At 48.2% G+C, this 26875-nt stretch overlaps 3 protein-coding genes across 10 annotated transcripts; 1 reads left to right on the top strand and 2 right to left on the bottom strand.

The window, feature by feature from the left end:
* Positions 1 to 77: 77 nt before the first annotated feature.
* Positions 78 to 18505, bottom strand: thoc2 (THO complex 2). 8 transcript variants are annotated; one of them, XM_061803553.1, is made up of 40 exons: positions 18355 to 18505; positions 17763 to 17873; positions 16133 to 16188; positions 15797 to 15888; positions 15628 to 15679; positions 15467 to 15537; positions 14963 to 15084; positions 14745 to 14878; positions 14208 to 14368; positions 13894 to 13986; positions 12878 to 13033; positions 12629 to 12801; positions 12348 to 12543; positions 12219 to 12257; positions 12003 to 12133; positions 11590 to 11691; positions 11339 to 11423; positions 10992 to 11085; positions 10817 to 10897; positions 10632 to 10728; positions 10311 to 10428; positions 10053 to 10232; positions 9764 to 9928; positions 9400 to 9675; positions 9080 to 9221; positions 8793 to 8950; positions 8182 to 8310; positions 7980 to 8111; positions 6625 to 6809; positions 6037 to 6215; positions 5861 to 5960; positions 4929 to 5320; positions 4802 to 4860; positions 3268 to 3333; positions 1580 to 1711; positions 1426 to 1495; positions 1210 to 1358; positions 966 to 1042; positions 836 to 890; positions 78 to 762 (listed from the first exon to the last, which is right to left on the bottom strand). In XM_061803553.1, the coding sequence occupies exons 2-39, from the start codon at positions 17825 to 17827 to the stop codon at positions 863 to 865; spliced, it is 4737 nt and encodes a 1578-aa protein (XP_061659537.1). In that variant the 5' UTR covers positions 17828 to 17873; positions 18355 to 18505; the 3' UTR covers positions 78 to 762; positions 836 to 862. The 8 variants fall into 8 exon arrangements, with proteins under 8 accessions (XP_061659537.1, XP_061659536.1, XP_061659531.1 ...); XM_061803552.1 differs by having other exon boundaries at positions 18325 to 18502; XM_061803547.1 differs by lacking the exon at positions 18355 to 18505 and adding an exon at positions 18261 to 18277 and having other exon boundaries at positions 78 to 765.
* Positions 18506 to 18783: 278 nt separating this feature from the next.
* Positions 18784 to 25886, bottom strand: epd (ependymin). Its single transcript, XM_061803583.1, has 7 exons — positions 25749 to 25886; positions 22365 to 22551; positions 22260 to 22291; positions 22035 to 22172; positions 21775 to 21961; positions 21020 to 21101; positions 18784 to 20945 (listed from the first exon to the last, which is right to left on the bottom strand). Exons 2-7 carry the CDS (start codon positions 22438 to 22440, stop codon positions 20819 to 20821), a joined length of 642 nt encoding a protein of 213 aa, XP_061659567.1. The 5' UTR covers positions 22441 to 22551; positions 25749 to 25886; the 3' UTR covers positions 18784 to 20818.
* Positions 25840 to 26840, top strand: LOC133492222 (uncharacterized). Its single transcript, XM_061804301.1, has 4 exons — positions 25840 to 25998; positions 26074 to 26178; positions 26245 to 26439; positions 26537 to 26840. The coding sequence occupies exons 1-4, from the start codon at positions 25840 to 25842 to the stop codon at positions 26723 to 26725; spliced, it is 648 nt and encodes a 215-aa protein (XP_061660285.1). The 3' UTR covers positions 26726 to 26840.
* The last annotated feature ends 35 nt before the right edge of the window (positions 26841 to 26875 follow it).

Below are 26875 nucleotides of genomic sequence, written 5' to 3'. Positions count from 1 at the left end.
ACGAGGCCTCTTCGATAACTCGAAAATGAAGCTTCAAAAATCCATTAAGAGGAAAGGAAGAGGCGATACCAAAGTGATGCAGCACTATAGGAAAACTTTTATTTTTTTGTACGTTTAAAAAAACAAAACAAAACAAAAAAAAAATCACTCATTGAGTACAGCAGATCAAATCTCAAAAAGTATTTTCCATTTTGGAGAACAAAGTTTCTGCATTGAGACCATATTTTTGAGTACAACTGCTGTTTCTTCCGTTCATCAATTATATGAAACCCGACTGATACGACCACAAACAGAAACGGAACAAAAATGAAAACTTGAATTCCATGTTACCTTCTTTATTATTGTACACAATATACAAACTGGTCCTTTAAAAGAAAACAAAAAAAAAAAAAGAATCACCACTTAAGCTCATGTCTAACAGGGATTAAAAAGTGGCACTAAATAAATAAAAACATCTGGACAGATATGAAGTTAATGAGGATGGAAAGCGTATTAATAGCAATAAAATGCACCAAAGCGGAGGTGGAAGGCAAAAAGAACAATTTGACATTTTCAAGAGTTCATTTCTTACAGTAACGTTGCTAAATAATGTCAACAGAGCAAAACATTTTGCTCACATTGAAGATTTACGGACTGAAATATTCCAAATCGAAGGTCGAGCAGTTCGGGGGGGCTTTTAATTAAAAGCAAAAAAAAAAAAAGATGAAAAGCAGGAAGGAATGGAGGTCGGCCATCGTGTCAAAAGCGAGTCCTTTCCCAGGTCTGCTGGCGGAAACACGGACGGAGAAGACGTCAACGCGTGACTGCGACGCGGCGGCGGCGGCGGCGGTCTTACCTCGACGGACGGACGGAGCGGCGCACATCATCTGTGTTTGTCGGAGGACTTATGGGTGCGGGCGTTAAGGAGAAAGCGCGAGCCACGTCAAAACACGGAAACGGCTTCGGTCCGACGCACAGAAGGATATTGTTTTTTCTCTTCCTTTCCGCCGCTGCTGTCCCGCTTTTCTTTCTTTTCAGACTTGTCCTTATCGTGCCGGGATTCCTGCGACGACACGGTCACGCGACAAGGTCAGGCGCAGGGAAGAAAATACCGTCGACCGAGGCAACAGAGAAAACGGCCACTTGAAACAACAAAAAAAAAAAAAAAAAAAAAAACGATGCCGCCAGAGAGCGACGCTACCGCGGCCGTACGGCAAAAGCCCAAACGACCTTTTTTCCTCGGACGGACATCCTCTCGGGCTTGAGCGAGTCGCCCTTCTCCTTGCTGGAGGATTTGGAGCGCTTGTTCTTCTCTTTCTCCATCGAGAGCGGCGAGTCGCAAGGACTCTCGCCTCCGCACTGGCTGTTTTTGGAGGAGTCTGAAGGGAGAGAAGGGGGAGAAGGGAGAAAGGAGGACTTTCCTCGTCGTCTCGACTCGCGACTCACTGGTTCCGTTCTCGTCCTTCCTGCGTTTGGGTTCGAGGCTGGCCTCGCGCTCGCTGCTCGCGCCGACGTCCTGACAGACCAACAAGAAAGTTTGCGCGGGCAAACGCGGGCCGGGTTCTTTTGGAACGAGGCGAGGCGGGCGGAGGATACCGACTCGCTTCCTCTCTTTGCGCTCCTTTTCTTCTTTCTTCTCTTTGCATCGGCCGAGCGCATTCTCCAGCTCGTTCTTCTCCAGCTCCCTCTCTCTGCTTTTGGACCGCTTTACTGAATTGTAGTTGAGGTGGTGCTGCAATGACAATTAGACCCAGACAGAGGAAAACAAAGGGCAAATTGCGTAAATATTCAGCGCGCTGACCGCTCTCCGTACCTTTCAAATCAACGCAGAGAGAGAATTATGGAAGTCGGGTCGGGCGTGACCAATTTCAAGCCCGAGCAAACTCTTCCGACGGATTACTACCAGGTGCTTGGATTTGCCCGTTGTCGTCAATTTGTGAAAGGGTGCCCGTTTCGGGTTTTAAAGCAGGAAACGGAAGCCTTTCCTTTCTGCCAACCGGCCCAGAAAACCAACAAAATATTGAAGCACAACAATGGCCTTTCAAAAAAAAAAAAAAACAACACCAACAACGCGCAAAGTTGCTACAAGCAAGTCGGAGATTCCAGCGGACCTCCTCGAGCGGAGCGGGCCGATACCGGCGAAAATCGGGGCGACACTTACAAGCCTGCGAATGCTACCCCAACTGTGAAATACGGGGGGCTGGGTGACATTATCACGTGGGGTCGATTTGCTGCGAGGGGAACTCGTGAAGGTCGCAAAATAGTCGGAATCGTGCGTGAGGAAAGAGCACTGTTGAAATATTCAAGCAAAATCCCGAGACACCAGACAGGAAGTTAAGGCTCGGGCCCAAACGGGTCTTCCACCTGAAGCAAGCTGCCAAAGCGGTTCAAAAGTGGCTCGGCAAGGTTTGGCAAACCTCTCGTCTCGATACAAACTTGGCTCGGTCACGGCAGTTCTGTCGGGAGGAACGGGCCGCAATTCCCCTCAACTTGCGGAAGCAGATCCCAAACGTTTCACCGGTCATACCGTTCAAAGGCAAATCAGGTAAACTTCTGATTGGGAAGAACCTGTTCTGGCTGGCCTGAGCCCACAGAATTCCTTTAATGAATCCTAATGAACCTAAAAGAGGAACAGGATGGTCTGCTTTCACAAACAACAAAAAGGCTTTCTTTACACGTTTCACCTCTTCCTGATATCATAATGATGAAGAAAATGACTTATTTGCTGATTGTGTTCATCACTCAGGTGCGTGGGAATCAGTAGCTTGTGGACTTCTTAAGGCAATAATATATATATATAGAAAAATATCTTTGCACCCAAGTACCAGTCACTGTGATTTGAGTCGAGGACGAAGAGTCAGGCGCAGAAAATTTGTGACGAGTAGAAAGACGTCGCTTATTTTGTGCAGTCTTGACCGCTGTTCCCTCCCTCCAAGCTGCGCAAATGCGCACTCGTCGCACACTCTCAGCGGACATCGAAAACCGATCCAGCGCAGTGAACCACAGCCTGACGACTTTTTTTTTTGGGGGGGGGGGGGAATTGTTTTTAAACACAGAAGAACACGGTCTCTAACAAGGAGCTGCTGCTACTTCCTAGTTGACCTGACACCGCCCCCCTCCCCTCCGCTCTTAAAGGGGTACACTCGTAATTGCAAACAGAAGACACACCCGGAACTTGATATCCGCGGGCACGACCGACCACACCCGTACCATTTTTCAAATGCGAGTGACCGACACGAATGAAAAGGGAGACGCCGGAACGCCAGAAGAAGCGGACGGGGTTCAAACCTTGGATGCGGACTCCTTGGGATCGTTGCTATTGTCCTGTGGGGATGAATGGAGATGACAGATGAGCTGAGGGAGGGTGGGAGGAGGTTGTCAGACAGCTGCAGAGAGTCGGAAGATAGGATTTGGAAGGTGTTGGGGGGGGCGGGGGGTTGCTCGGCTGGCCGGACCGACATCGTGCTGCTCCCTTGACCAATGACCTTAAAGGACTCGGGCTTGGACACGATTATCACATAGAGGAGAGACAATTTGGCTCATCACGTGGGATGCAAACATTTGATAGAAAACCCTGAGCGTGGATTAAATAACAGCTAGCGTTAAGGCAAACATGACAGTCACGTCAGGCAGGCAGCATACCACAATACACGTCCATAAAGATACATATTTAGAAAAAGTACATCGGTGTGAACGAATATTATATACATAGAGAAAACTCATATGCCGAAGAATAATGTACATCAAAAGTGCTAGCAGCGGTAATTATGTTTTGATGGGCGCAATAAAAATGAGTGTGCGCGTGTATGAGACTACGTCCCGACAGAGAAAACTGTGGCTGTCACTTACAGTTCAGGATCTGACACAGGGAGCTTATTTCTCTGGCGGAAGGTTAAATATGGACCTATGACAAGCTCCCGGCTGACGGGGCGGGCAAAGCTCCAGACGTTCCCTCCGATGTTCTTGGTTTGCGGAGGCAGGCTTCTCGGGCTTACTTTCCGCAGCATTTTCGGCCGCGTTCAATCGAGACCGTGACATTCATCGTCTTCGTTGACGTCAGCCGCCGGTGGCGCCGCCGAACGCCCGCCGTCGGGGAGGGTGGGGGTCAAATGACTCGCATACGGGAGGGCTGACCGTACGGCGATCGCAGGACGGACGGTCAAGAGGCACTCCGTCGGCAGAACGCCGTCCCGCTCTGCGCTGGATTTGGCAAGGATGGGGCGGGGGGGCCAAGCCACGTACGCTTTTATCGGAGGAATCCAGAAATCTTCTCAGCTCGCAGAAGACGAAAAAAAAAAAAAAAAAAAAAAAAGCAACGTGGCAAACTCTCACTTTGGAAAAAATAATGAATTTCCACGTCATTTTCCTCAAAAAAAAAAAAAAAAAAATCCAACGGGAATATAGAAATGCATACAAAATATGTTTTTTTTTTTTCCCCAAGGCACACTGACTTCTTCCATTAATATGAAAATAGATAAATATTTCACTATGAAAATACTCCATTTTTACACATTTTCTTTGCTAGGTCCTTCAGGAGTTTTCTCCCACTTCTGCAAAAAAAAAAAAAAAAAAATATATATATATATATATTCTGCCAATGTCCAGCTCTGGTGGTGGGGGTGGTCTTTGGTGGGGCTTTCCAGACGCCAGGGGTTTGGCAAAACTCTCCTCGGTGATCTTGAGAGGCGACGGGAGTGGGGGTGGGGGGGGGGTGGGGGGGTGGGGGGGTTGTCAGGGGACCGGGGGCTGGAATGCGCAACGGCAGGGAACGCTCCGGCAGAGAGAGAAGTAACGGGCACAGCCTTCCTCAAGCCATACTAACCTTAACAGACGAGGAGTGGGACGGAGAAGAGTGACTGTCGAGCTTTCGTCTTTTGTGATCTGAAAAGAGAAGACGGAGGGAGGGCGTCCTCATCCTGGCGCTTTCTTTCCTCAGGACGGTGGCTTACCCCTCTCAGTATCAGCGACGTCCGATCTGGCAAGCGGCGACTTGAGGCAGCCGGCCGCAGCGCTTCTGTCCCCTTTGTCCTTGCTCTTCGACTCCTTGGCGGCATCGCGCTCTCGACAAGGCTCCGCGGACTCCCCGTTGCCCGCTTTGGTGGTCTTGTCATCTTTGCTCTTCTCCTCGGCCTTGACTTTGTCTCGGTCCGCCTTGGGCGTCTTCTCCTTACCCTCGCGAAGCGCCCGCTCGTCTTTTGCCGCCGCCGCTCTCTCCTCTCTCAGCTTTTCTCGGCGGGCTTCCGCTTTTGTGTCAGGAGTGCCGCCTGCTGTCTTTTCCTTTTTCTCTTTTTTCTCCTTGGCACTCTTCTCTTTGTCGTCGCGCTCTTTCAGGCTTTTGATGCTGGTGAGGGCAAAGACATTGGATTAGTAGTAGTAGTAGTAGTCTCGAATGCTTGACCACCGCTACTAACTAATACTACTAACTGTGGAGAACCTCAATTGATCACGATTGCTCAAGAACCACAACAATTTTTCCAATTTCAAATGACCAGAAATAGAACGGACTCTGTTCCGGCACCAGAACCAAGTCGCCTCGCTCGTGTCCCAGCTCCGGTGGGGACGCTTGTCTTGCGTGAGATTTGTTGCAAAATCTGCCAATACATTGCCATCGGTCACCTTCCAAACTCAACACATTATAATTTGAAATGGGGGGGGGGGTTTAATGGCACCATGTGGCGAGAGCCGCCCACATGGGGGTGGGGGGGGTCCCCCCGACACCAGCTTTTTCACTTTTTGGGGGAGTCCCCGCGCAGCAGTTTACACGGGACGCTGCGAATGTTCGTCAACCTTGTCAATTGTCCAAAGATTTTGTGTTGGTGATGTGGCCGTAGCCAGAACGAAGCCCGGCACACAATGCCGAGCCGGACTGAGGCTTGCTCACCTGTTGAGAGCTCCGTTCCCGTTGCTGGTTGTGACTTTAGCTGCCGCGGCGTTGGCTTTGTTTACTAGTTTGGTAGTCTGAGATTTGTCCTTCCCCCGGTCTGCAGAGAGACGCGTCAGATTATTGGAGAAATGCGCCGCCGTCATCGGCAAAAGGGCCAAGTTCCGTTCACTCACCCCCATCTTCCGAGAAGCCGTCCTCTCCCTTCATCGTGGCGGCGGCGGCGGGCTTGCCCGTGCTGCCGGGTCCGTTCTGCTGATTGGCAGGAGTGACATTGCGTGCCGGTGGCTCTTTATGGTGAAACTCATTCTCGGGAACCATGCGCACCTTCTGGCTTTTCAATCGACCTGAATAACTGCAAAATGTCAAAGGTTTATAAAAAGATTCCCATCGCAGCGAAGGAAGACAGAGCGCTTTTGGCTGCCCGACGTCGTGGGGAAAAAGCTGACTGGACAGGATCCGCATTTCAGTAGTTGTCCGATATCAATTCATCCCGTCAGAATAACTTATTGATCACACGTTCGCTATACACGTATGCGTCATCTTGGATCCAGAACAAACACACAGAAGTTTGTTTTGTTTAACTTCCCATTTCCTACGTCGAAGGTAAATGAGTATTTCCACCGATTGGCGCGACGTTAACTAAGCTCCCTTGTGAGTGAGTATCGGATGTCTTCAGGACAAACGAACGGGCCGCGTCATCGTCGGCGCGACTACATTTGAAAGCGCCTCAGAGCGCTGAACTGCACACAATGCTATGTTACCCCATGGCTAAGGCATAGAGGTCTGGCCTCTTCTCCTTCTCCTTAACGCAGATCTTGTGGACGCGGTACTCCAGCGCTTGGCCCAGATTCAAAACCTTGGGGTAACACGGCAGGATTTTGATGAGAACGATAAGGATGTTGCGGATGTGCGTGTAATCTCCAGTTTCAAGGCAGTGTACTGAAGCCTGGATGGATGGATGGAAGAGAGAGAGAGAGAGAGAGAGAGAGAGAGAGAGACAGCCACGCATTAGTGAGCACGTTCCACACGCACTCTGGCAATGTTCCCTCTAATTTTTTCACGTCCGAGCTCCAGAGCGTCGGTCCCGTTGACCGCTCTCAGCAACATCGTACGTGACGAATCGAATGACAGCATTTAGTTACATTCCCATCAGAACCAAGAAAACGTGACAATCGGATCCCCATCTGTTTTTCCTGCTTGCACAATATTCTTTTGCAGTGCACGCTGACAACTGAATGATGCTCGCAAATCGTTTGATGCTGAAGGTTATTTTGCTCCCAAATGCCAAGAATGAGCTTTTTTGTGCTTGCCGCAATTATGAAGGCGGAACTTTAACGTGACTAATTCATTGATTGATTAATTGATCCATGATATTGAATTAGAAAAAAAGAAATAAATCAGAGGCACATCTTTTGCATACTCGTGTATTTTGCCTCGTGCTTGCGAATTTCTTTGTTCAACTGCCAGCAGAGACTCATTCCTGTTGATGGCTAGCAGAAGACTGTCAATGCCGATTTGAACTTGCGCAGCGTGAGATTTGTGTTTCTTTTTGTCTTGGGCCCTCTCCCCCAACAAAGTACCGATCCTGACGTCCAACTTCCATCTGGGTATAATTCTAATTGCTTTCAAATGACTTGTGCGGAATGTGACGCTTGAGGTAGTCCGGCTTTCATCCTATCCTCACGTAAACTCGTTTTCGACTTTGGCTTGGCAACACATTTTTCACACTGGACCTTTCTCGCTCAAAAAAAGAGAAAACTCAACCGGTTTCGCCGCTTTTTTCTTGTATTTGCACATACTCCGACAGTCATCGTATCTTGGAAATAAAAGCATTTCCTGTTTTACTTTCACCACAAGCATTAACATAAGTAGCGTGTCTCGCTCGTCTTTGCTCAACTCCGTGCGGACACATTGCAAAATAGCACAAAGTGAATAGTTGTATGTCATATATGTACTTTTAATTGGGGTTGTATTTTTAGGACATTTTCTTTGCGCGCAACGCTGAATGCCTGCGCCGAGACCACATCAGCAGTGCGCAAGCTTAGAGGGAACGTTGGACTCTGGTCAGTTTGTGATCATGACGATAGTCAAACTCTGAAAATGCAACGTGGCTTACTTTTGTCAACATGTAATGCCATTTATGCACCACATGACGGAAGTTCTCATAATCGAGCGGGTTGGCTTGTTGGCCTCCATCGAAGCCCGAGGCTCGCAAAATAGTCAGGAAGCCGGGGTAGTTTCCACACTCCTAGGCGACACCGCAGCAGTTATGACCGATTCATTCATGCGAGTTGTCGCTACGGAGGCGGGACAAGTACCTTCTCGTAGACGGCACGATCGCTGTGCCAGCGGGTCACCGTCTCCAGCATGCAGCAGAGGAAGCGGCCGTATCGGTGGGATTCATTTTCCGTACAACTGGCCACCGTGTAAATGATTGCCGAGAACACCTGTGCAGCAATAAATATATATATATATATATATATATATACATACGCAAACATATATACAAACAAACTAACAAAAGTGTATATCCTTAGACAAGTGAAACAAGTCAATCCCAACAGGATACAGACGAGTTTGGAATTGAAGACACTTCAAAATGATTTTTAATCAAATGATCTGCTTTTGTTACACTTTAATGATGTAATTAGCAGACTTTCTTTGCTGACATTCGTCATTACATTCACGATTATACTTATTAAAGCCACAGCAAGGAGACCGTTGTAAACTGTGTGGATTGCGTCTGTGTAGTCGCTGGCCCGAAATCTTTTCTGTCCAAAATTGGTCAATGTCGGTCGGATTTTTTTTTCTCTCCCACACGTGACCAATCAGAAGTTTAGAGAGCTTGATTTCTTGGACAATGCAATAAATAATGGCCTCGCTTTTTTAAGTTTCGGAGATGCGAGGATTCCGCGAGTACTCGGCTTACCCTGTCGTAGCACAGCAGAGTGCAGAAGTTGGGCGTCATCTGTTGGTGAACGAGCTCGACAAAACGGGCGCAGTAAACGGCGTCGATGGAAGAGAAGATGCAGCGAGGGAACAGACACAGCTGCAGGAACTTTGTTATGGTCTCATTCTTGGTAGATTCTGTCAAATATGTTATATCAAGAAAGAAAGGAGGCAGGAAGATATCATACTTAATTGTTGTTCATCTTCGCTCACGGATGCTGATTTGTGAGCGGATGTGAACGCAGTGATGCACCACAGAACACTTACTGGTCATCAACCATTTGTCTTTCTCCAGTTTGAGGCGATGGAGCACCCTTTGGACGTGCTCCTGTTGCTTTTTCTCCTCCTCCTGCAGTTTTTCCTGCAGTGCAGTGCAGCGTTCCTTCTCTTTCTTTTTCTTATTCATCGGCTGCAGTGGGGGCAAGCAGACGTTTGACACAATTGGAAAAGGCTTCACGCACACTAAAGCTTCCCCCCCTCAATTATCGTCTTCACAACGGACAAGGAGCGGTAAGATTGTGACTATAAAAAGAGAAAACGCCGTTACAGTAATTGTGTGTAACGCGGGCACGGAAGCAACGACTCACGATTTCGGGATTCTCGTCAATGGCTTTGATCTGGGTCTTGAGCTTGTTGATCTCACGCTCGTAGGCAGCATGTGGCACGGCCAGGTCATACATCGTAAGAGACCAGAAGGTGGCGTAGAACTGGGGGCGGAGGTCTTCCCAAACCCGGGCAGGATGGAGGGACATCACGGCCTCGTGCACCGGTGTCATAACTTGTTCGCAGGCCGCGACATACTTCTGGACCTTCTGCTGCTGCCGGTTACCTTTCTCGGCTTTCTTCAGCTCATCATATTTTGACTGAAAGAAGAGAAGAGAGGGGACCAGACCGCGACTGTCTTCAGTTCACTCAAGAGAAACGCGCACTCATCAAAGTATCGCCACTTACCGATATTTGATGGGCGTACATTGGCCGAGAAAGGAAGAACGCAGCATCGTGTGGTGTGTGGAACTGGTTACAAAGGACGTCAATGGGGGGAACGCGCTTGATGTAGTCCTCCGTGCTGAGGTTGGAGGCCAAGAAGCCACCAAACTGGACCAGTGTGTCATGACACTGCAAGAATAAATACAGCATGTGCATGGACCCACCGTCCTCAGAAAAACTCCTTGATTTGGAGCTAAGCAACACTCTTCGCAGTAACCTAAAACCCAATGTGGCTCTTTGAGAGAGAACGTACCTGGTCATACAGGTGGCCCACCAGTTTGAGATCTTTGTCTCCACTTTCGAGGAACACCACACCATTTCTTTGCTGGACCATGAGTACGCAAAGCGGCAGGGCCAGTTCATGATCAAGTAGCACATCCTTAAGGCGTTGGGAGGACTTTTTAGTGTTCCTGATCTGACCAAAGTAGCCACCCTGCGGGCAGAACGCAACGGTTATCACAATCGCCTGTCCGGGAAAAACAAAGCTCGAGGACGACGAATGAGTCCCTACCTCAGCTTTGAGTTGTTCCCCTCCTGTCATTGCTTCAAGCTGCTCTGATGTCATTTCATCTGTGACTTCAATGCCAGCCATTTTCTGCACCACCTCCTTCAGGATCAGCAGGTCAAAACTGCACAAAGACAAATATTAGCCAATGTATATGAGCATGCGTGCTCCTCATAAAAGTCTAGGAACCTTTAACGACACTGAATCCAAATCAATTAATGAAAATGTTATCAAATGCAAATAATGGACCGCATTAGACGGGGACAATTGCGTACATTGAGATGCCAAACAACATGAGGGATGTTACCGCATTCCCATCAAACTGACCTTTTTCCTGCTTTCAGCTGATTGGTGACATACTGGAGAAGACCAGCCAATTCGATCGGATATTTCCGAAACACGGCTCCACACAAACTCGCCAGGCCTTGTTTGAACAGACGGAACGGGAGGAGGGTTAGGCACTCGACAAACCTGACGCGGTTGCTCTTCAATTAACCAAGTGGGACCCGTACTTTGGAGCCACGATGAGATTGTGGTGTCGTCGTGCTTCATTTTCTCCTTCTCGGGATTGGCCAGAGCTTCGATAATGCAATCTGAACATTTGGGATTAAGAGAAACGGCCACGCCCATCTGGAAATGACAACCCTTGACATGAACTTGTTACATTCTCCAACACAAGAGGGATACAGGCCAAGACGTCGTAGTTGAGGGATGTGAGGTATTTCAGGGAATCCACCACTGGACTAATGAGGTTGTCGTACCACTGGATCTGGGACAGCATCTAACAAAACAACAGATGTCACAAAATCATATTACTCAAAGACCTTTCATGTGACTTTCACATTTTGACCTTCGTGTAGCAGTGAAGCACAAATGTATTCATTCTTGACTATTTCACGCAGCACGGTTTAGTTGTTCACTGCCGAGGGCTTTTCGAGTTCAGAATGACGCACACCCTCCTCGACTTTGCAACGCTTTGTGGTCATTCAAAGACACTCGGTCACATATCAAAACAATTCATGAAATCCACTTACATAATCAAAAAGGATGGTGGGGTTGCTGTGGCTTAGTTTGCCAATCTGCCTTCCCGATTGTTTCACATTCTCTTTGGTCAAGCGCCTAGACAAAGAAAATCCTCCTCAAATGACAAATTGTAGCAGAGAGAGAGAGCACAATTCTGCCTTCTTGGAATACAAATTGGAAAGGAAAAAGTGTTTTTCAAGTAAAGACAAATCCACCTGATTAATCCTGTAAAGGAAATGTTCGGCTTTCAAAAGGGACTCACTTCATAATGTATCGAGCCCCTTCCACGGTGTGAGCTTTGACTTTTACCAACAGGGGGTGGCTGGAATACGTTTCATTTTTCCATTGTCCGTACAGGCGGTACCTGCACCAAAAAAAAAAAAAAAAAAAAAGGGGGGGGGCGGGGGGGATTTTTAACAGATGCTTTAAGGTGTCAAACAGTGCTGAAAAATGGGTCCCCTTAATGTCTACACAAAAGCATTTCAAAGCTGCCACAGAATAGCAAATTGGTGCAGCGAATTTGTTTCTGAACCATACAGTGCGTATTCCAGTCCATTTATCTCAAAGGCTTGACGCATTGGTCGAAAGACTTGACAACCTCGTGCAGGACTGCCCGGGGGGGGTTCCCGACACCTCACTTGCGTGACAAATGGACTAAGTGATGAGTGCGCTCACCTGTGATGGTAAGGAAAGAGCTTAAAGAAACCCCACAGCTCCTCGGACATGCAAGCATTACACTCCATCAGCGAAAGGGACGGGAGTAACACCTGGTCCGCAATGCTCAGGAAACAACTCAATAAGGTTTCCTGGAAGCAAGCAACAGAGAGCATGAGCAACAACAACTCCTTTCAGGTCAACAATACTTGAAACGTCGTCAACTTTCATACAAACCGTTTTATCTTCTACATCCAAGCTCTCACTGCACTGGTACTGCAACATGGAAAAAAAAAATGACACACAATCGGTGCCTACGTCCAGATGAGGCTCGAGTGCAGAAACGGAGTGACCCAATTTCTGTACCTCTTTCATGAATGCCTTGCCAAGCCGCACAATCTTGGCGAAGAGGATGGGGTCATGCGCGAGATGAGGACCCAGGTAGCCCAGCATGCTGAACGTTTCCCTGCGTAAGTCTTCAAAGCTCGCTGCGGGCTTCGGGGCCCGCTCGCTCTTCAGCGGATGCATCACGCATCCCCGTGCGCCTTTTGGGAGGCCAACCCTGAGAGAAACAGGCCAAATGTGTTCAGATGGGCTACAAGCTCCGACGGAAGGCATGTGAAAGGCGATCCGGAGAAAAATCGTACGCTCGGTAAAGAGGCTCCACAGTCAGATGTAACAGCTGACAGAGTGCCAGCGCGATGGACTTATGAGAAGTAGCATAGAAGGAAGGCATCTGGTCCATTATGCTCTGCGCATGGCGCCAGTCCCCGATCCCGAGAAGGGCTTCCAGCAAACCGAGCTTCTGGTTATCAGGTGGCTACAAGCACACCAAGACAAGAATTGGCCAGCTCCGTCAGTTCGAGATATGTCAAGTCGAGCAAAATGCCCAATACCTGCGCAATCTTCTCTTCCTCCTTTTCTTTCTCCTTTTCCTTGTCTTCACTTTTGTCCGAAGGCACTACGACCATGACCAGCTTGCGGGCAATCTGCTTGGCCTCGGAAATTACCAGTTTGTGTTCCTCCACGATGGCAGAATCGAGTGGCAAAAGCTGGAATGACAGAGGGGAGGGAAAGAAGACGTTAAAGAAATGGATAACTTGACTATTATTCAACCATCCATGCATTTTTTTTTTTTTTTGAGCCACTTATCCTCACGAGGGTCACGGGAGTACTGGAGCCCATCCCAGCTGTCATCGGACAGGAGGCTGGTGGGGCACACCCTGAACTGGTTGCCAGCCAATCGCAGGGCACATAGAAACAAAACCATTCGCCCTCACAAGCGCCAATGAATGCACATTTTTGGGATATGACAGGAAACCGGACGGCCCAGGGGGAAAAAAAAAAAAAAAACAGACAAACAAACATGCAGGCGCGGGGAGCACATGCAAACTCCACGCAGGCAGGGAACAGATGGATTTGAACCCCGGTCCTCGGAACTGAGAGGGCAGGCGCTCTTAGCGGCCTCATATTGTAAATAAATAGACTAACGGACACAATTGAAATAAATTGGACTGTATGGTATTTTCCGCAGTCTAAGGCCCATCTAAAAGCTTTTAAATTTTCTCAAAAGCCGACTGTGCGCCTCATATATGGCTCAATATTGAGCGCACTCCCTGAGAAGGGTTGCGTCAGGAAGGGCATCCGGCGTAAAAATTGTGCCAAACATATGTGTGCGTTCATCTGAGATGACACACTGTGGCGACCCCAAAAGGGACAAGCCGAAAGAAAACACACACACACACACATTGAGCGCAGCGTGCATCACGTAACGCCAGCCTCGACTGTAGCATCTATTCGATGCGCCTTATAGTGTGGAAAATACGGTCATCTTTTTCAAATGTTCACATTTGACATCATTCGCTTAGTCTACAATGAAATCCAAATCAACTACAGCACTGCTTTTGCTTACATGTACGTAGAGATCTTCCAATTCGATCAGGTTATAATGAAGTAGAGCAGCAGCAATGTGGTACAGCGACTTGGGCGTTTCCTCATTTGGCTCCTGAGAGCAAAACAAAGAAATCCCTAACGTGACAGATGAACAATGATCACCGTAAAAGCAGTTCAAAAGAATTCAACTTTGGGGCTGCCCTAAAGGCAAAACAATCATGTTAAATATTGCATGGCAAAATGACAACTCAGTGGGTGGGGGGGGAAAAAAAAAAAAAATCCTCACAGCTTTCAGGTTAGCCTGTACTTTCTCCTGCTTCCAAATGTTCTCACCTGATAAAATTTGAACTTAAAGCCGAGTATGTGGCAGAGGGTCAGCGCCTCGCACATGTAGGATTTGATGAGGGACAGGAAGAAGTCATCCTGGTCTGATCGGCTCTCGTACACCTCCAGGATGATGTCCAAAACACGGTTCGGATCTAAATTGAAACATCCTGTTGGCGAGAAAGAAAATGTGGCATCATTTATGGAAATCATACTTGGGTTGTCTTCATAAATAAGGTCGCATTGAGCCACATTAAATGATTGTGCGCACATTTCTTTCGTGTCACGTGCTGTGAGCATTTCAACAAATGTATGAAATAAATGAGAAGCAAACAAGTTATTCTGGACCGCACGGCAGAAACATCTCAGCTCTGGCTTTCAGTTACTTTGAGAATGTTGTCATTTGTCTTTTGGGGCTTTCTGATGGCACGGCGACCGGCAGAAACCCAGGCGGCAATAACGTCAGAGCAGCTGACTTCAAACGCCTTTGGATCAGGACCGACGAGCACCCGTCCGTGATCGCGCTGGCAGGAGTCGCGTGCGTACCTATGAGCGACTTGATGCTTTCCAGTACGACGTGGCTGGTGATGCTGCCGGACAGGTCTTGGCCAAGCTCTGTGATCAGTTTGGCGTAGCCCTCGTTTTCCTCCCTTAGCAAGTTGAACTTCTGTTGCTTGTAACTGAGAAGAGTCAGCAGACATGAAGCACAAGCGGTGGACTCGAAATGCGATTCTCTATCGCTCAAACATGTGCGCCTTCCTTACAATAGTTTGGTCTTGATCTTGACGATCTTTTGATTAAATTGGTGCGCTTGTTTTATAAGTCCAAGAGATTCAAGTGTTTCCGGATCCAGACGCTCTTTCAAGATGGCATCTGGAACAAAAATCTGGAAAAATACCAGCGTTCAGCACGTCAACCATCCTGGGTAAGAATAAGCGACGATAAAAATCAGATGAAGATCAAATTCCCATTCTGCGGAAGTTATATGAGCTATCATATCTCTTCTCACGCTAGCTCACTTTTTTTGCTTTTTAACATTTCTAAAGTTGGTCTAGTTTAAGGCGCTTCACCCGACAACCCCAAGTCATCGAGCACTTTCACGGGGGAAATTTGGCTTCACGTCTTAGAAACAATCCTCACGAGGGTCGCGGGGAGTGCTGGAGCCTATCCCAGCTGTCGTCGGCCAGGAGGCGGGTGGGGTGCACCCTCAACTGGTTGCCAGTCAATCGCAGTGTAAATAATGTTCTATCACCAAATGAAATTCTTACCAAACACGAGCCCACCAACTGTATGTAATGGTCACGTTTGTGTTTTTCCTCCAGGGCAACGGTCTCTAAATCTGTCACAGAGAAAAGATGGGTTCAAAATTGGACAACTTAAGCAGCGGAGGCGTGCTTGCTCGATAATTCCGATTAAAATCCAACACTACCTAGAACACTAAAGACATCAGCTAAAATCGATGCCATGTCATCGCGCAGCTCCTGGAAGCAAAGCAAAAAAACATTCAACAGGAAAAACAAATCCCCAGACAAAGTGACTGCAGATTTGTTGGGGTATCATCTACCGCACCAGTGAAAACTAAAATAAAATTAACGTACCATCATCTCACAGAGGACGCTGGCGATGAGGTCCAACTTGAGGTTGCCCTGAACACCTTGGCAGCAGAGCTCATACAAGGCCGCCTGGATGTCTGAAAGGTTCAACAGACAACACCGTCTTCCTGAGTCAAGCCAAAAGGACTGAACTAACCCTAAAACACAACTACTGTACTCGTAAATGTCCTACTGCTGGATCGTTTGTTGTCTTTCTTCTTCAAAACTTCATTTATTATTGTGCATTGACAGAAAGAAAAGTGAATAACAAACAACTCGACAAACACTGAGCTCATCCAGCGATCTCAAAGCAACGTTAAACTCAACTCAAACAAGCGTTACCTTTTATCTGACATCCATCATCTATTTTCTCCGTTAGTCTTTTGCAGAGCTGCACGCTGGAGGGTGGAAAGGGAAAAAGGATCAGGAAAATATCATACTGAGTTGCGCGTCAAGTGAGCCGATTTGCTAATAAACGGCATCACTTCTCCGGTTAACCATCAACTACAAATTCCTGTTCAGGAGGTTGGCGCTGAAGTCCTATCACTACAAGTGAAAATTTGACAATGGGGGTTTCTTTCGGCTTGTCCCTTTCGGGGTCGCCACAGCGTGTCATCTCAGATGAACGCACATATATGTTTGGCACAATTTTTACGCCGGATGCCCTTCCTGACGCAACCCTAACGACTTTAAATTGGCCAGTGACTCATTTGCAGTCTGGACGTAGACGGGTGCACATCATCTACTCTGGATGGATTCTTGGGAGTCTTCGGAAGGTTGTCGCCGGAACAAAAATAAAAATGTAATGAAAAATTGAGTGTTACAAGTAGCGTAATTCTGTATCCTGGATGGACAAGTGTGTGAAGTGCTATATGCGTCCTGCAAATGGCCGGCGACCCCTTCGGCGTGTACCCGTCTCACAACAAAAAGTCAGCGGGGATTGGGTCCACCCTCGCTCGCCGTCGACCCCAACAAGGACGGATGAATGAATGTCGCAGGCCTTTTGAATTGTTATAAATTGTGAAGAAGAAGAAGAAGAAGAAAAAAAAAAAAGAAATCTGTTTTGTAACCTTAAGTGTGAACATAATATTGGTTTTACAGTTTAATGCGTGCTTCCCCCCCCCCCACCCCCAACAGTTAGCATCTACTTTGAAGGTGTAATTCGATTCAGAGATTCACTCATTTACGGACGTTTTCACACACGTTACGTGCTGCTTAAAAGAAAAAAAAAAAAAAGTTGTTAATCGGCATCTAAATGTTTGCCACAAGAACAATCTGCTTGCAGCAAACTGTCTAGCAAATGCGAGGAGGGATTTGTGAAGCATGTCCCACAATTTTTCGATGATTCAGACGACGTTTGCTTTGCGTCACGTTCGTTAAACTAGATTGAACTCGATTGAGTATATCCCCAGCAGGTCGGAAGTTTCACAAGGCATAATCAGTGACGTTGCTAGCCCCCTAGCGTCGTTTCCGACGGGTTATAAATGCCTACTTCCATTTGTATTACACGTCAATTTCCAAATCGTGCGTTTGACGTGTGTGTGTTGATTCTACATTCACAATTGACGCGGACGAGACGTCCCGAAAGTGGCACAATTTGCATCTCAATTCGGAAAATGCGAAAGGGCTGCATGGCTGCTAACTAGCATAGCTTTAGCAACCATCTTGTTTACACTTTCACGAGTTCCTACGTGAAGGGGACTGACAAACAAGCAGAAATAGTTAGCTAACATCCTCCGAGGTTAATTGTCACCCCCGCCCGATGGGCAAATAACGGGCCCGTTAGAGTTCCCATTTTCTATCCCCAACAAGCACACTTTGTTTATTTGCGGTCGTGAAACCGTTCGCGTTAGCTACTTGAACCTTGTCCCGGCAGCTAGCCGCACCAACACATTTCACACACCATCGCGGTTTGCAGTACGCGAGTTGTTTTGTATTTTGTTTTAACCTGAGCTCAAGTTAGAGCACTCACAATTCGTGTTTTCCCGATTTCTCCCAATTCTTGACCCATTCACCGGGGAGGATAAGTGTCGCCATCTTCCATCCACGCCGCCCGGATGTCTTGTCGCTCAGCTCGCATTCGCTGCAGGGACAAAAATGTTTAGCCTCGGCGAGCTAGCCTAGCATAGCCTAGCCTAGCCTAGCCTAGCCTCAGCTAGCACGCCGATGCTAACACGCGAGAGACGCACGGCGGGGGACGTGCAATGTCTCTCTCACAAAGACCGACGCGAACTTCGACTGAAAACGTAGTGAACGTGTGCCCATTTGGAGTCTTGCTTCATTGCCATGCACGAGTCCACCAAATATCTGTCAGATGGTCAACATATAATATCAACCAAATACATATGGCACTTTGTTGGATACAATTGAAGAGAAACACGAAGCCCCACACATGACGTGGGGGTTATTCGGTGATTTACTGAGCACGAACTACTACTTTGTGTGCACCAAATAGTTATTTTACACGTACGAAGTATTTGTTTGTGCTCGCGAAATAGTTAACGGATGTGCACGAAGTAGTAGCGGCTCCATACTGGACGGGAGGGTACGCAAATCCAGCGCACCGTATTTCCTAATTTGGAGGTTGGATCGAGACTAAAGCTCGCAAAATACTCGATGAACAGGGATATTGACGAGAACATGACAAGGAAATAAAATCGCCGTCAAGGCATGTCATCCGTAGTGCAGTTTCAGCAGCGTCGATACGAGCAACTTCGTGAGAGTGCGCTCGATTTTATGAACCTCCAGTCCCGTACGGAGCTACGGTTTCTTCTCGCGCACGCAGTAACCACTTCATGCATACGACCGATGACTGCGCATGAAGTGGTCGTTTGTGCAAATGAATTCGTTGTTGCTGGGTAGAACTTTGGGTAGAAATTGCTTCACGCGCACGACCTCGTATTTTACTGTGGCAGAGGCGTTTTGAAGCTTCCTCTGGGGCAAGTTTATTGAGAATCGCAGTCAAACATGTAATTTCTAGAGCGGGGGGGGGGGGGGGGGGGGACCAAGACAAAAGACAAACTACTAATTGTCAACAGGATGAGAAAAGCAAATCATGACATACCTACAACAGCCCCAATATTAAAGATTTGCAAACATCTGCTTTTACTTAGGAAGACGATGATCAACATCTTGCCCTCTTTTCCATGCAGTGACTGATTCATAATCAGATTATGGAAATCCATCACGAACATAACCATTATTTGCACAGTAGGAACCTGTAATAAACGTGTAGCTGAACCCGAAGCACCTTCAGAAGCAGATCTCAAACGAGAGTGTTTCATATTAGTATACGAGAGGTCAAACAATTGGAGAATACACTTCCTGTGTGACGTTGCTTGATTGTTGCTTTTTGGGGGTTTTTGTTTCACAATCATTGAACAAAACCAAATTCAAAAATAATCAGGTAATAAACAGAAATGTTTGTGGAGCTAAATCATTTCAAATAATGGCATCATTTTTGGCCAGCGCTGCGGACGTCCCGTTTGAGTGTCTGCCTGACAGTTCTGAGGACCGGGGTTCAAATCCGGCCACGTGGAAGTAAACCGTTCACACGTCAAAATATGTTTGTGCGCTCCAAAGTGTTCCGTATCGATAGCTCACACTTTGGCGTTGACAAATAAAGTAAACCTCATCGAGGTTGCTTGGTTGGGAAATACGCAAGTTCGGACTTCATTTCAACGTTCACGTCGAGCTCCCCGACATGGCCGCCGTGTCGCCGGTTAGCAGATCAGTTAGCACAGCCGGTGCTCGTCTTCATTAAAAATGCCTTCATTAGAAAGCGTTTTAAAAAATAGATGATATAGATCTTTTATGCTTGAAATGATTGTTCAATCCTGTAGTCCGTCTGCATTTATTTATTCATGACGGTACAAATACTGATACTGGTCACCCTCCGTCCATCCATCCGTCCATCCATCCATTTCTGTGCCACTTATCCCCGCAAGTGTCGCGGGAGTGACCCTGAACTGGTCGCCAGCCATTCGCCGGGCACGTGGAGACAACCAACCATTCGCACTCACGATCACACCGACGTGGCAATTTCGAGTCTCCAAGGAATGCTTTTGGGGATGTGGGAGGAGGCTGGAGTGCCTGGAGAAAAGCCACACAGGCACGGGTGGGCGGAGGCCGGGATTTGAACCCCGATCCTCACAACTGCGAGGCCAACGTTTTACAGTCGCCGTGCCGCCTTCTGGTAAGCGACTTCAATAGAAAAAAAGAAATGTCGAGGTTCATGTACCAGTTTTGGATTTGTTTGGTCAAATAATTGTTTCATTCATTATTGTCAGACTGATCGTAGCTAATAAAATGACAAAACAATATGAATCATATTAAGTATTTCACATTGAATATAGTACCGTAGTTACCACTGCTCCGGCTCATCAGATTATTTTAAAAATCGTGGCCGCCTTTGAGCTCGATCCTCGAAACGGACGGTCTGACGGATTGATACGCGACAGATCGGCAAAGAGATAAACGGACGTAGAGTCGCCTTCAAATCAATGATATTTTCGACCATTCGGAGCCCAACGAACGGAGCGCCGCCGCCTGCGTGTTTCTCGACCGTCCTCATCCGAAACGAGATTGGAAGTCAGAACCTCGTGATGGACAGCAAGCAAAAGACAACATACGGTACGGCTGCCAACATCTCACGCTGTAATCCCCTCCCACGGCTCAGTCAGTCAGTCAGTCAGTCTATATTTGCTGTTTTATTAACTGAAGACAGAACAGTCAGCCAGTGCAGTCTTCAACTCGTACCCAAGACACACACACACACACACACACACACAGGCTCCAGTTGAAACCACGGACACATTTTCTTGTTCTTCTTTCATTCTTCATATCGTAAAGGGTTTTGGAAGCAGTTAATTAGTCATGATTAATCATGTATTATACGACCTTTACATGTACACAGCGTGATTTCTTTCGGCTCGGAGGAGTGGAAGGGGCAATGCGAAGCGTTAAAGTTGCACATGAAAAGAAGGGAAGCGCTCTGACGGGGACGGCAGCTTTTTGCCCCGCCCGACTTTACAGGAATTCGTCGTAGAAGCCGTAGACGGTCCCTTCTGGGGCCTCCTCCGCGGGCAACCCTTGGCAAAAGGACGGCACCACGAAGACATCCGGATCCTTGATCTCCAGTTCAATGTTCATGTTGCTGGGAGGGAAAACGGGAATCAATCTCGAGGGGGGACGTTGATTTCAAGATGAAGGCGTAGGTTGGCCTCGTACCTGAATATGGACGTGGACGATTCGCTCACGTAGATGGTGCTTAGTGGCAAACAGCCCATGGTCAGGCACATGATGTTCTGGCCTGAGAAACATCAAACGTTCACACGTTAAAACGCTCTCGGATCGGCCATCTTACGAGAGGAAATCAAGTTTGGGGTGGTCGACAGCCGGTCAACGCGGACGCCCGTTCGTGCAATCGCGGGGCACACGGAGCCTGACCACGGTCGCACTGACGGGGCAATGTAGAGTCTCCGACGAATGTTGCATGTTTGGATGGGGATGTGGGAGGAAAACAAAGTCAACCCGGAGAAAAGCCACACAGGCGGCCTGGGATTTGAACCCCGGTCTTCAGAACTGTGAGGCCACCACGATTGATCAATACTCTACCTTGTCAATCTTGTCTACTGCAAGTTTGCCAAATTGACTTTGATCGGGTCGGTTTGTGCGACTCTGCAGGCTTAGTTTAGTTCGGATTGTCGTCCATCTGGACCCGACTGTCGGCCGAGAAGGCAAACGGTTTTCACGTCTCGCGGCGTGCCTCTTTTCCCTTAATTGGCTGCGGATGAGCGCAAAAGCTGGTGGCCATTTTGCACGGCGCAAGTGTGTCTGTCCCCCCCCCGAAAAAACCCCGCCCCCCCCCAAACCTCTTTTTCAACCGGTACCACTGAGCCCAGAGCTCCGCCACCGATAAAAGCACAGCTTTGTTTTCCCCCTCGAGAGCATTGGCACCCCGATCGACAACGTCTCGTCCCGACCTTTCGAGTCTGCCGTCGGCGTTGTCCAAACTTGAAACTTCAAGCCTTCGCCCTCAATGGAGACGCTCCCGGAGGTCATTGTGGTCATGTAGGTGGCGTCGCTGGGGAGCGCAAAAGGGTTCTTTGTGCACTGCAGCGACTTCTTCTCGCAGCTCTGGTTTTTGCTGTCGATCTTGTACAAAATCCCCTTGGACAATACGGACAAACGAAAGGGGCTGAAGTCAATGCGGCGGCGGCGGCCGGCGCGACAGAGCCATTACCTCCTCAAAGAAGACCAAGAGGTCCAGGTCCAAGGTTGCGTTCCACGGAAAGCTGGAATTGGGCTGGAGCCGGAGTTTCTTGTTGGTGGAGTCGTACGTGAATTGACCGCTCGCTCTTGTTTCGGCCCTCTGCCCCATCTGCTCTCGCCCGAGAGAAAAGCGCACGGTTAGTGTTCGGCGCTTCAGAAAACATTTTGCCTTCCCGAGCCCAAGATGAGCGCTCACCATTGAAAAGTAGCCGGTCATGTTGGGTGAGCCTGAAAAGCAATTTTTTTTCAGTGACAAAAATCACTCGTGGATTCGCGGAAAGATCCGGAGCGAAATTCTTACGACAGTGCTGATGGTGGTCCGCGTGGCCGGTGGCGGTCCAGCAGATGAAGACGCAGAGCAGAGCAGCCGAAAACATCTTGGCGCATCTGCCTCCCTGCGCAGGTCCGGCGGCTTTTAAAAGGACCCGATGACGTCAAAGGGCCAGCTTTCAAAACATGTTCCCCGCTTCCTTCCAGCGGGAGGTGGCCTTTTTTTTTTTGGGGGGGGGGGAAGGGGGGGAGGGGGGGGAAGAGCTAGCTCCATTTATTCAGCTGCAGTATTTATCGGCGTCAGCAAACAGATATCCTGAATTTGGCTCCGAGTTTTCATTGTGTACGGATGGGTCGGGGTCCGGTGTCAAAGGTGCGGCCCGGGGGCTCGCTCCAGACCGCCGCCTGGCTTGCACCGTAGCGTACTCTGCTAAAGTTGCATTTTTCTTTCCTCGTAAGCGATAAATCCATTCAGCAGTGACTGTATCGTATGCCTCGTACTTCCGGTGTGGAGTTTCTTTCACCTTTTTGATTGACCGAAAGACCCGAAATCGCTCGTCGGTGCGAAGGTGAGCGCGAACGCTTCAGGGTGTACGCCCCGAAATCAGCCGGGATAGGATCCAGCTCACCTGCCACCTGAGTGAAGACGACGACGGGACGGATATTGAATAGAACGGGACCGTTTTATATTTGGGATTTCATGTTGAATCAATTGCAAAAAGGAGACAAAAACCGGCCGTTTGTCACCCGACCAACACCCAAAGTTGGGTCAGGAATGTGTTGTTGTCCAAAGTTTGCGTAACACTCTTTTCTTATTCCAGACTGTGTTGTGGTCCAAAGTCGGTGCAGCTGTCGTCTGTTATTCTGCTCAACATTTCGGGCCTCCCGGTGTCGCCAACAAGCCGCTGCGCTTTTTTTTTTTTTTTTTTTTTTTTGCTTCAAGTGACAACAACAACATGATTTCTTACATCTTCTGCAGCTTAATGGATGCTGAAAACTTTTCCAGTTTTTAAGGGGGGCAGACAAAATAAATCTGTTTTTATAGCTGCGAGCTTCGAAATGAAGCGTGGCGTTATCACCATCTTGAAAACATCTCCCTGGTGATAAAACTTTTTCTCTGTACGGTCAGACTTATTTGAAGAAGGAAAATGTGATGAAAGAGTTGAAGAAATTGAAATGTAGGTTTTGGTTCACGAGTCAATCGGTTCCCTCTATGATTGACTGCATCGCAAACAACGGAATACTATTAAACATAGGAACCAAATCAAGGAAAAAATTGAAAATGGCCTTTTCTAAATGACAATTTGACCTCACTCAGCAGAGGGAGACACGTTGTGCAATTGAGCGTGAAAAGGAAAAATGGGAAGGAAATGCAGAGCAAAACCAAGAGTGAGACCGAGAGTAAACAACACGTCACAAGGGAAATTTGCTTTAAGACAGTGCCGGGGCGGAGATTATGAAAACGAGGGAAGCCCTTCTCCAGGATACGTAAAACACACGTGAGGCCTTCTGACCAGCGAGAGCGGAGATTGACCAGCACTCAATCTGACGGTCCGTGAGCTCCCGCTTGTGCCACACCGTTGGCGAAAACAGCGATTCGGAAGCTCAACGTATTTTTTGGTGCCATTCTTGGGGAATACCTCCAGTCAATGGGGAGCAAACAAGAGGCAAAACATTCAAGTGATGCATTACTGAACAACAACAACAACAACAAAAAAGAAGAAGAAGACGACAGTGGATACTCTAATGAAACATAGCGTTTGTGTTTGAACTTTCGTTTGCTATTGTTAATTTCTTTTGAAAACTGATTTGAGGCTACAGGCATTCTGAAAGCAGACGCTTGTGAACGCAGTCATGTGGCAACTTGCAAGTTGTCGTCCCTCAGAATTTCGGCCAACTTGCCAACGTCACTCACGTGTGAGGAATTCACCTGGACGTCATTTTCACTCCATCATGTTTGGAACCGAAGAATCAGAATCAGGTTTAACGGCCACGTGCGTAAAAAGACACGAGGAATTTTGCTCCGGCAGTCGGTGCTGCCCTGGCACGACGTGTACGACAACGTAGCAACAAGAACAACAAAACGAGGGGAGGAATTATTCCTGATAGGACGTGCGAGATGTCAAATCTATATCGATAAGTCTGTTAACAATGTCAATTGTGCGGTTGTCTGAGGACCAGTTGAGGGTGTGCTCCAATACTGAGGATAAGCGGCGTGGATATTCCCTCTCAGTTTGTCTTTTCCACTCTGAATAGCGAAAGGACGCCGAGGTTGGGCATTATTTCTGCAGGGAAGCTCTTGCAATGGATTTCCTTAGATTGTCCAATTGAATCGGGTGATCATCTTCATCATGAGCTTCATTCACCCCACGTGTCATATCGTAGAAATGATCTTCCCCTTTTTGCACTTGAGTGAAATTCTTCAATTCATGAGTCATCAGGCTCACAAGACTCCCGGTGTATTCCCTTCAAGTGCACAGTTTGCTTTGATTTTTTTGTTTTTGTTTTTTTTCCCTTCGGAATTCCCTTTTTGGGTGACACAGTTGAAAGTTTTTCCACATCAAACGTGTTATTAAATCATTGCTAAATGTACCCGGGACATTCCAGGCAGCGTGCATTGCTAGTCTTAAGGAGGAAACGAATATTATGAGAAATGAGAAAGTGGATTTCATTGTAGAACTTGAGCAAAAACGGAAAAATCTCTTTCTCGCCGTAAGTGCACGAGGGGAAAAAAATTCAACTCGCACTGTGCTTGACGTTTGTTTGCAAGCGCCAAAGGCTGGAGCTGGTGGGGGGGGGGCGACGAGATGCCTTGCTCAAGGAAGCCTCGAGACTGGCGTTCCTCCAGCACCGAGCTTCCCTTTTAGTTCCAAAGCAGCAATCTTGCAAAACACCAACGCAAAAGATCTTTATTTAACAACCATTCGGCTTGAATGTGCATCTGTAAGTTTATGACGAAACAACTTCCTCAGTTTTGGGATGATTCATTTTTTTTCCTCGTCATTAGGGAGAAAGAAAAAAAGAGAGAGAGAGAGAGAGAGAGACCCAAAAGTCCAGAGCTGTCAGGAAGCGAAAGCATGAGAAATCGTATAAAATGAAGCTGCAGGCTCAAAGCCGCATAAGTTTAGACACTGCTCCGGACCCAAGGTATGCTCATTTTTCATACTTGGACTTCATCTGGAACGTGGAATCAAGAAGGATTCCCTTTGGTTCCGTTGTATCGAAATGTGTTTTCACTCCAGCGAGTTTGCATTGGCGCTGTTGGAATGTTGGATCTGATGCGTGAATTCTGATCTTTTTGTATGCGTGCAATTTAGACTCCTTGCACATTTCTAATGACAAATGTGAGCGTGTAGACAATTTGTTCCACTTAGCACTAACTGGGCTACATGTATTGTACAGCTACGCTACTCACTCAACTCACTCACTCACTGACTGAGTGAGTGAAAAGGGGTCCGGCGCTTTCGGTCTTTCAGTCGGTCCTGACGTTGCCACCGGTTCCCCAGATGGCCGCCGGGCGCCTCGCTCTCATCCTTCTGTGTTGCGTCCCGAGCCTCGCCGAGTCGTCGGCTCCGGCGCCGGACGTCCGCGGGGCCAAGTACGGCGACTCCTTCCGCCTGGCGAGGTCCGCCCGAAGCCGCGTCCAGCATCTGCTGGCGAAATACGTGAGTGCCGAACGATCCTCGCAAACGGCCCCTCCGTTCGGCGCTTGACAAAAGCCGTTGCGGTGGCCCGAAAAGCAGAAATCGCAGCAGTTAGGAGACGAGAACTTTGAGGACAGAGGAGGTCACTCGAAGGACCTGCCGCTGCTTTCGACAACCTTCGACAGCTGGCTCCGTCTCACGGTCGGTCCCGATCAGACGAGACTTCCTGGTTCCTTCCTTGCCTAACCCTGGCTGCTGTGCGTGCAGGACTGGGAAAGACTTGACGCCGCTCTGTCCGACATGCAAGCCTACGGGAAGAGTCTGGAGTGGAAGAGGAAAGAGCTGGAGACGGAGGAAAGGGAGGCGACGGGGGTGCAGGCGTTGGCCTGCGCCAATTTGTCCCAGAGCATCAAACACGTTGAGCTGGACCTCAGGGACCTGATCGGCCAAGTCAAAAGTCAGGTATGCTCAGACCACGCGCACATATTAAGATCTTTGCTTTTTGTTTGTTGGGCAATATTTGCCATTTTGTCTTTTGTTTTTTGATCACCTTCTCTAGATGAGTCACATCAAGAACGCGAGAAGGAAGCCGACCTTTCCCACCGTTCAGGCAGCCCCGAACCACTCAAGTCTCTCCAAAACAGTGTGGGAAAGAAGTGTGGAGGGTTACATCATCCTCCGGGATCTCAACCTTTACCTCACCAAGTTGGCACGGGACTTCCTCCTTCTGGCCTCCAAAAGGCAGTGATGCCACGCGGGTGCCGGCCTCGGGTCGTCGCCGTCGCCGTCGCCGCCTCACCTGCGAATCCACGAGTGAGCGTGGCGGGGCTGTTCTGGGAGTTTCCGTCTCGCTTCTGACTGTAAATCTGCAATCGGCTCCCGCAACTCACAAGAGCGC

The sequence above is a fragment of the Syngnathoides biaculeatus genome, chromosome 18, assembly GCF_019802595.1.
Source record: "Syngnathoides biaculeatus isolate LvHL_M chromosome 18, ASM1980259v1, whole genome shotgun sequence".
In the NCBI taxonomy this organism is placed as follows: Eukaryota; Metazoa; Chordata; class Actinopteri; order Syngnathiformes; family Syngnathidae; genus Syngnathoides; species Syngnathoides biaculeatus.
Note: the sequence above shows the minus strand (reverse complement) of the source record. Positions and strands in the feature narration are given on the sequence as shown.